The following is an 8,820-nucleotide window of genomic DNA, read 5'->3' as shown; positions in this document are numbered from 1 at the left end:
GAGAGAGAGAGAGAGAGAGAGAGAGAGAGAGTGTGAGTGAGAGAGAAAGAGTTGACCAGAGGGGCTTGTCCTTGAAGAAGACTGATCTCCCATTTTCAACAGCCATTGATGGCCTATAGCTCTTCATCAAATGGTGGAATCTTGTGAAATTTCCCCATATGCATTGGCATGAAGACTGGATTTATCAGTATGCAGTCTTGTTTAGATAACTATATTGTCTTATATGCCAGTTTTCCTGGCATGTCTACATAAGCTATACTATATAGCAGCATGTGTCCTCGTCTTCTGGATTTTACAATTGTTCTGTCCCTCTTCAGGGGATTCCCTGAGCCTTAGGTGTAGGGGTTGTGTTATAGACATGCCAAATGAGACAAGGAACTCTATGGTGTGTTCATACATATACATTATCCCATCCTCCTGTTCTTAAACTCTTTCTACCCACTCTTCCATGATGTCCCTTGAGTGTTGGAGGGGGTAATATAAAATTAGGTCAAAAATTTTACCCTCACTTTTTGGAGTCTTTTTACTTTTTCACAGTATTTTTTTTAGTAAGCATGATTTTTGTTTTGTTAAGGATATAGTAATTTTTGTTTCAATTTTTTTACCATAGCATCTACAGTAGAGTAATAGAAATCTTAAAAACAAAGTTGACTGACATTTTGAGAACTCCTGGGAGAGGGGGAGTCCATTTCCTTTAATGGTGTGATTGCTGGTAGGTATACCACACTCTAAAGTAGTGGGGCAGCACAAATTGGCATTGATGGTTTAAAATAAGCAAACAAACAAACAAAAAAAACAACAAAAACAGAAGAAGACTCAAAGGTGGTTTAGAGGGAGGAGTTGGGAAGGGTATTATGATTATGATCAAAACAAACCGTTTGCATGAAATTCCTAAAGAATTATTGATCTTTAAAGGAACATAGTTAACTGTGTGATAAACAGATTTTTAAATTAATCTCCTTAATTACCAAGATTTGGACTAATCTAGAGATTGCCTGTACTGTTGCTTCTCGGATTTCATAGGCACCGAAAACATTTTGTTTTACTGTTAGTGCTCAAAGTCACTTGGGGTTAGGCAGAGCATTCGGGCTTTAACCTCAGGAATTTGTGTGTGTCCTCGTGCAGCACCTGTTCTTCCCGGAGCTTACCAGCAGAGTCACTCCCAAGGCTACGGGTACATGCACCAGACCAGCGTGTCATCCATGAGGTCCATGCAGCATTCACCCAACCTAGTAAGTGCTGACGTCAGTCCATCCTGCTTGGTGACAGAGTGAGGAGAGCTTGGTGACAGAGTGCTTGTCTAGAATGTAAGGTTCTGAGCTCAACCCCCAGCATTGGAAAAAAAAACCCGACACATTGCTATCTGTGTAGGTCACAGATAATAAACACTGCACCAAGCAATAAAACAAACAAGACATCTAGCAGCAGGGATCCTTTTTATGTTGCTTTTATGTTGTGGTGATGAAACACCATGACCGAAAGCAACTTAGAGAGGGGTGAGCTTATCTGGGCTTGGGCTCCAGAGGGATGAGAACCCATGCCCAGATCAAGGAGGCATGGTGGCCAGAGCACAAAGTTAAGACATCACATGTCAACTGTAAGAACAAAGCAGAAAAGTAATCTGGAACTAGGGCAAGTCTATATTCTCTTAATATCAACTTTCAGTGACATATTTTCTCTAGCATGGACATATGTCTTAAATTTTTCCATGACTGGAGATCAAATATTTAAATACCTTAGCCTATGGAAAACATTTCTGATTCAAACCATCACAGTGTCCCAATTTTTACTTCATGATTGGAAAGACCTGGGTATATTCTTCATCCAGGCCTAATGAGGTACAGGGTATGCCATAGTCAGGTTAAAGAGTTAAACTTCATGTTCATCACAATGGCCTCAGAAGTCGAATGGACATAGGCAAAACAGCTGACAGACATTTAAATGTTTTTAACATAAAGGAATAGTAAGTAGATATCTCAGTCACTCTGACAAACATAGTATCCAGGTATTGAGATGACATGCTATACTCCCAAATCTGTGCAATTACCACATGCAATTACTGCATTTTAATTGAAAGTCTATGAGTGAAAGTATCCTTACAACCCCCCTATTAGCATTCGGTTGAGGTTCAGAAGGATGATTGCTTTGTGGTCATACTTGGTGCTTCATGCTGAAGTTGCATCTCCCAGTACTTAGAAGCAGGTGATGTTCTGTAAGGTAGTCAAGTGCTTTCAGGTCCTTTGTGTGCCTGCCACGTTTCTCAGTCTCTTTAATCTATGAATATTTTTGCCTTTGAGATATACTGACTATTAATATTAGATGAACTATTAGTCTTGAACTAAAACAAAGAGAAAAACACACTTTAGAAAATTTCACTTTAACAACATGTTCCTTATATGTACATCAAAAATCAGGACATTCTATAGGAAATTTATGGCACTGTGATCTGAAACATGTAAAGTTTAAGTAAATTATTTCTTTTATGTATTCTTAAGAGGGAACAAAAATTTTTAGTACTTATTTCGGAAAAGTTCATTTTCTATACAAGGGGGAGACATTGACAGAAAACCAGTGGACTATGGGCTTGCTGTCAAGTGGGGGAAGGGACTAATCTTCTGAAGAACGAGGGATGGGGGAAAATCTATATTTCTAAGGCTTCTGGGATTTTCTCTTTGTGGGACCCAATGTTATTCTTTTGAAGATTATTTTTAGGCAAGCTCACTATTTTAATTATTGTATTTCATTGTTGTCTTTTAAGGTTGAATTATTGTGTCATCTTTTGAGATCGTTGCTTTGATCTTAGATCTGTCTTCTCTAGATGAACAAACTTGAGATTTCTAGTATTAAGTGGCACCAGTGGCTTGCAACTGCCCAGAGGTAGCAATGCCTATAAGCCTTCATACTCATCATGGGTGTGGTGGTTTGTTGGGACCCAGATTTGTACCTGTGACTGAACACCCAATCACTTCTTTTCTCAGAGGACCTACCGAGCCATGTACGACTACAGTGCCCAGGATGAAGACGAGGTCTCCTTCCGAGATGGTGACTACATTGTCAACGTGCAACCAATTGATGATGGCTGGATGTACGGCACTGTGCAGAGAACCGGGAGAACGGGCATGCTCCCGGCAAATTATATTGAGTTTGTGAATTAATTCTTCCTCCTTGCCCTTTGAGCTTTATTCTGATGTATTCTAAACCCAATCTTTTTAAAAGATAGAAGATACTTTTCAGATAACTTGGCAATTATTTTACAATAATGTATCCTTACTTTGACAATTAGACACACAGGTACCAGGAGGAAGGAATGACTTTTGGGCTGGAAACAGCAGCATCCGTCGTAATTCCTGTAAAGGAAACCATTAGGTCTGGAGACCTGGTGCTGCTAATTGTGTTTGTGGTTTCATTTAGTTGGCTATTCAACCCTTCTGGGAAATGTATTTTTGTAGACTTTAATAGAGATGTTGATTGTCCCTTACATGTAACAAGTGTATGAAACTTCTTAGCTGTCACCTGGAATCATCTGAAGCCAATTCTCATAGTCCAGCAACACAGCCAATAATTTAAAAATTGTTCAGCTTTTGAATCATTGGGTAATTTTCAATTCAAGTGAGAGTTGCCTAATATAATAAATGGGAGCAGTGGCAGAATGAGTCTGGTTAAAATGATATTGACCATAGCCTTTGGGAGCAGGCAGGAAACTTGCCCTTTCCCTAGGCTCCCCAGGATCTAGTTATTTCTCATTGTTTCAGGGTATAGCCTATATTTCTCAGTGTTTCTTGGTATTTCACATGCGTTTCATGGCGCAGCCAGTCTCCATTTGCATTCTGTGGGGCAGAGCACATGCTTAGGTCCCCAGACCATCAGGACCAGTAACTTCACAGCTACTCTGCAAAGGGCAAAGTTCAATGTCATCTGTATTATTTCCCTAGTAGCCTCTATCCTGTTGCATGTCTAGTGGGCTTAAGCTTCTGTAACATGGCAGCTGCTTGCCCATCCTTGTTATAAAAGTCAGCAGTGTGGCTGATCTTGCCCTGCCCTTTCTTGTAGTTGCCAGCTCATAAGAAAACATTTTGAAAAGTTGCTTGAGACTTTCTTGCTGTATTAAACTCTAGCTTTGAAAGACTCATGCCTGAGGAAATACACATATACTCTAGTAAATAGAAGACTTATGTATCTACTGGATAGTTTTCGCTCACTTAATGCTACTACCATCGATTTAAAAGAGCAATGAATTGGACAGCATTCTGCGTAAGGGGAAATGGACTATACAGTATAGCGGAGGGAAAACGAAATACAAAACAGTAAGTAGAAGTTTGCACCACAATTCAACGATTTGGTCTTATATTTTGACAATTGGTCTTCATACTCTGGGATGGAAATATAGCCACTAAGTATGTCTATAAAAAGGATTCTTTTCCCAACCTTGGTTCTCATTTTCTAAATCACATTCAGGATTAGATAAGAAAATCATCGGAGATTTTTTTTTTGGTGCAACCAACAGATGATTCACTAAGAAAGAAATAGATGTCTTGTTTTGAGTGTTCAAGGTTTGTATAAGTCACAGCCCCAAGTAGAACCATTACTATTGTATCTGAAATTTGCTCTGCAGTCTGCAGTCGAAGTTAGTGGATGTCGGTGTTTATCAAACTCTGTTTTTCTCATGGTGCCTCCTACTGTGACTTGAAACAGTGTGGCATTCATTTGAGATGTGAAACAGGAGAGATCAGTCACAAAATTGTGAGAAGATACTGGGATTGTGGGACTATCCACCCAATGTGTTCAAGGAAATTAACAAAGCACCCACCAGTGAAAAACATTTGAATGAAGTGTTTATGAGGCCAAACTCAAAGCTGATTTATTGAAAACTTTGAAAGTGAGTCCATACTTTTGAAAATCAGTAGTTTCATTAGATCTGCCTTAAAGAAAAGTTTTATTACACTGAGCTGTGTTTCTGTGATACTGATAGAATATTGAAAAGAAAAAAATAACTGAGATTTTCCTGGAAAGGGTTCTTATAGCTTTGTAAATAAAGAGCTGAGCTAATTTTCTGTCATTTGAATAGCCAGTCATAATTAACCTTCCTAACTGTTTTCATGTCTTGAACACACACCTAAAAAACCAAACTGCACCTGCAATAATTTTACAAACATCTTAAAACTAATAGCAAGAGTGATAAGCTGGCTCATTTATGTTATGTGTCTTTATGTTCCCCCAGGCAGACCATTTGTGTGTGTTTGTAATTATTAAAAAAAAAAGAGTCGTTGTTGATTAAAACTTCAGGCTAAATGAAGGAAAGGTATGATTTTTGATAATTGTGTGCAGGAAGCTCAACCGAAGCTGACTTTGAAATGATGCTGGATATCAGCTAGTCTCTACAAAGTAGCAGCTCAATGGCCCACGTTTTTGGCACTCATTAATTTCAAAGTCAGATTTGATGAATGTGAAAGTCAGTCCATATTTTGGAAATAAGTGTCCTAAATGTTGAGCTTTACATAATGTTTGCATAGCAAGATTTTTCTATTTTAAGCCTTTCTGAATTAAGATCTGATCTGGACTCAATAAGGGGCAGTTATTCTCAATACAGACTGAGGCAGAACCAGGCAATGCTCTTGATAGTTGTGACACTGTTACCAGCACATGTAAGGATGTTACCCACCTCGTCAGAAAAGAGGAGCCCAGATGTGTCATATCCAGATGCCATCTTTTTCAGCATCATTAGAAAACGCTATATTTTTTTTAATACACTTTCCACATGCCTCCCTCCCCCTTGCAGTTTGGCAGCCAGTATCTCACGTGTCACACTGACAGCTAAAGATGAATTTAAAAACAAGCCCTTTAGAAATCAACCTAAGGGAAACTAAATGCCAAGCACAGCGAGCGTGCACCTGTTCCTAAATGCGGTGCTTTCTCAGGCCTGACAGACTCACAGGAAGATGCTTGAGACGCTTCTCAAGGACTCTGGAGACAAATGTATTTGGTTCATGTTCCTCTTGAGAAAAGTTTAACAACAGAATATAATGCTTTTGCTGTAAGCTTTTGTAGCAGATTTGAAAAAACTTTCTTTTTCTCCAGAGAGCTTACTATTTCTAACCTGTGACAAAATGAATACTTCATGTCCTCCTTGTGTTCCTACGTGTGCAGCAAACCCAGTTTGGAACTTCGATCTGGTTGTCCTTCTTCATGGAGCCCTTGCATCTTCCCGTGTATCTCAGTCTCCACGGAGCTCCTAGGAATGTCTAAGCACCCTGTGTGGGGATGGGTGAGATTAGGACTGTCCCTCTCTCACCAGGGTCCTTTGTTTCAAGATGATGATGTCATTTGGCCAGTTTTACTAAAGTCTTTCATTCCAGGTCTTCTCTGTTCTGAGGTTCATAGCACTCCAGGAATGCTGGGAAAACCTTTTCCACAAGTGACACACCCAGTGTTCAGGTTCCTCCACCTCTAGTGGAATGCTTTCAGTGAAATGATAAAGAATATAAGTGTGATCTTTAATAATGCAGCCCTATATACAGTGGATATAGTTTATACTAATGTTCTAATATAGATATATACAAAATAGGTGCCTTTTGATTATTCTTGTTTATCATTATGGTCTTGGAAAGGAAACCAAGCAAGTAAGCTTCTGCATATTCTATAACAATATTTTATGATACATGATTGCTATTTTTGTGGTGAGAAGTGGGATGCACCTAACTGAAAGATGTTGCAGGTTGTATTTTCCTTCTTAAGGTTTAGAATTTTAGAAAATATCGACTTCTTCCATTTTCTGAAAAGTTGGGCTTTTTCTTGTGGATTTATATATAGTTGAGAAATATAAGCATTAAGTTTAAGTTTGGGGTTTAAAATATTTATGGTGAGATAGATTAGTTATATTATGAGGCTGAATTCACTGCGTATGATGAGCTTTATGACTTGATCTTGTGTTAACTGTTTGTCTCTGATAATCTGAATGTGGCTGCATTGCACTTGTATGGGGTAATACAACGTAATGAGAACGCTTTAGTTGAGTAGGAAGCTATGTAAACTAACTTAAAATGCTAAAATGAAAAACTTTCTGAAGGATTCCATGCCCCTTAGGGCCCCCTTTCAGGCAAGTAGCTGTTAATAACAGATGACCAAAAGAGTCAGGACATTGTGGGTATATTCTGTGGTCATCATTCAAGGACACATAAGATGCTGGACTCCTCAGGCTTCCCTGGGCAAATGTCCTTCCCAACTGTCCGCGACTTCAGTCTATCCCCAGGACTCCACATGCTCACTGTGTCTGATGTATGGTATCCTGTCTGCATAGCAACACATCACTGTTGTCAATTATTGTTTAAGATGGTTTCCTTTAAAGGAGAGAGAGAAAGCTGCAATGCAGCCACCTTCCTTTGTGTCCATACAGTGGATTGCTAAGCATTTTGGAAGTAGCAACAAGCGTGTAACAGGCATGATATTTGTGGAATTGTTGGCTTTTGACCTGTGATAAAAACACAAATTGGAATGGTGTACTTTGGATTCTGTTTGCTTTGAAATATGTACAATTGTGGTTGGTGATTAATTTGTAAAACTGTATTAACTTTGAGAACATAATGATTTTGAAAGAGGTAGTAAATGATTTTTCATTGGAAGGGGATCACAGAATGATATAAGGTTATTAGTATAATTTGGCTTTTGTTATGCAAATTGTTAACACCAGCTATTAAAATATATTTTAGTAGAAATGCTTTAATTCATGTTTTCTTTTCCTCTACACTGTGAATCTTTAAGCCTTGGTGGACCAGAGGCACATTGTGATGTCCAAAGGACTAACCTATGCAAATGAGTTCACATCTTATTGCTGCACAGTAAACATGTGCTAAGAAATGATTTCTCCTCATAGTGTACAGCAGTATTGAAATAGCACAGAAAGCCTGGCCTCCCATGCATTACACTGTAGTCCCTCACAACCCTTCAAGGCCACCAAAACCATTAGCATTTGTGGAAATCAGATTGTTATCTATTGGAACTACTTGAATGACGCCAGGAGGAAAATGACAGACAGGCATCTTGGCTGTGGCTTTCATAGAACTATGTTCTCACATATTCCCTCTTCAGGGTCTTGGTATTCTGTGTCTACTACATGTGTTTGTAAAGGATTTATGATGCATTAATTTCCTATCAACACATTTGGTTTGCTTAAATAAATACAGAATGTAACAAAAGTGTTTGACTTCTTGGTTGTCACCATGGTTTCTTTGGAGCACAGGTCATTGGGTGCAGGTAGTGCCCTGTGAGTTCCTCGTGATGACTCTCATCCAGTCACAGGATAGATGTGTAATGGCAAATAGTGCATTTATTTTTGAAAAGCTGTGCAGAGTGTGTTTCCCCAAACTAATACAGTTTTAAGTAATAATAATATGCTTTTTAAACCCACAGTCTTTCTGATTTTACACCAAAGTATTGCTGCAATGCATCTTGTTAGTTAACTTTTTTCAAAACTAAAATCTTCACTGGTCTAGTGTTGGTTTTCACGTGTCTGTAAGATGAAGAAAATGACTTGGAGGAGGGAAAGAGCACAGATGATACTCTGATTTTTTCATCTAGGAATGACTCTTTATCATAGATCATAATTACTTCCATTCTCAGAATGGAAAAGTTAGCTAAGCTCCTATTTTTACTCTCATCCTCATTTCAGTAAATTGAATCTTGGCTTTATTATTTGCTTTTGTAAATGTCTCTAACATAGTGCTTCCAAAATGTGGACTGATAAATCTTGTAGATGGACAAATTTAAAACAGGTCAATCAAGAAGCTTTGCAAATGGCATTTGCTCATAGAGTAAACACTTCTACCA

General features: G+C 38.5%; 1 protein-coding gene across 7 annotated transcripts in view; it reads left to right on the top strand.

Moving 5' to 3' along the window:
* The window catches only part of Nebl (nebulette), a 350,526-nt gene extending 342,337 nt beyond the window's left edge, over positions 1-8,189 (top strand). For all 7 annotated transcript variants that reach the window (XM_005354653.3, XM_026782975.1, XM_026782974.1 and 4 more), the window contains 2 exons: positions 1,126-1,232; positions 2,979-8,189. In XM_005354653.3, the coding sequence (XP_005354710.1) occupies positions 1,126-1,232; positions 2,979-3,155 (284 nt within the window). In that variant the 3' untranslated portion in view covers positions 3,156-8,189. The remainder of the gene's footprint in view (positions 1-1,125; positions 1,233-2,978) is intronic.
* The last annotated feature ends 631 nt before the right edge of the window (positions 8,190-8,820 follow it).

The sequence above is a fragment of the Microtus ochrogaster genome, chromosome 16 (assembly GCF_000317375.1).
Source record: "Microtus ochrogaster isolate Prairie Vole_2 chromosome 16, MicOch1.0, whole genome shotgun sequence".
Lineage (NCBI taxonomy): Eukaryota > Metazoa > Chordata > Mammalia > Rodentia > Cricetidae > Microtus > Microtus ochrogaster.
Note: the sequence above shows the minus strand (reverse complement) of the source record. Positions and strands in the feature narration are given on the sequence as shown.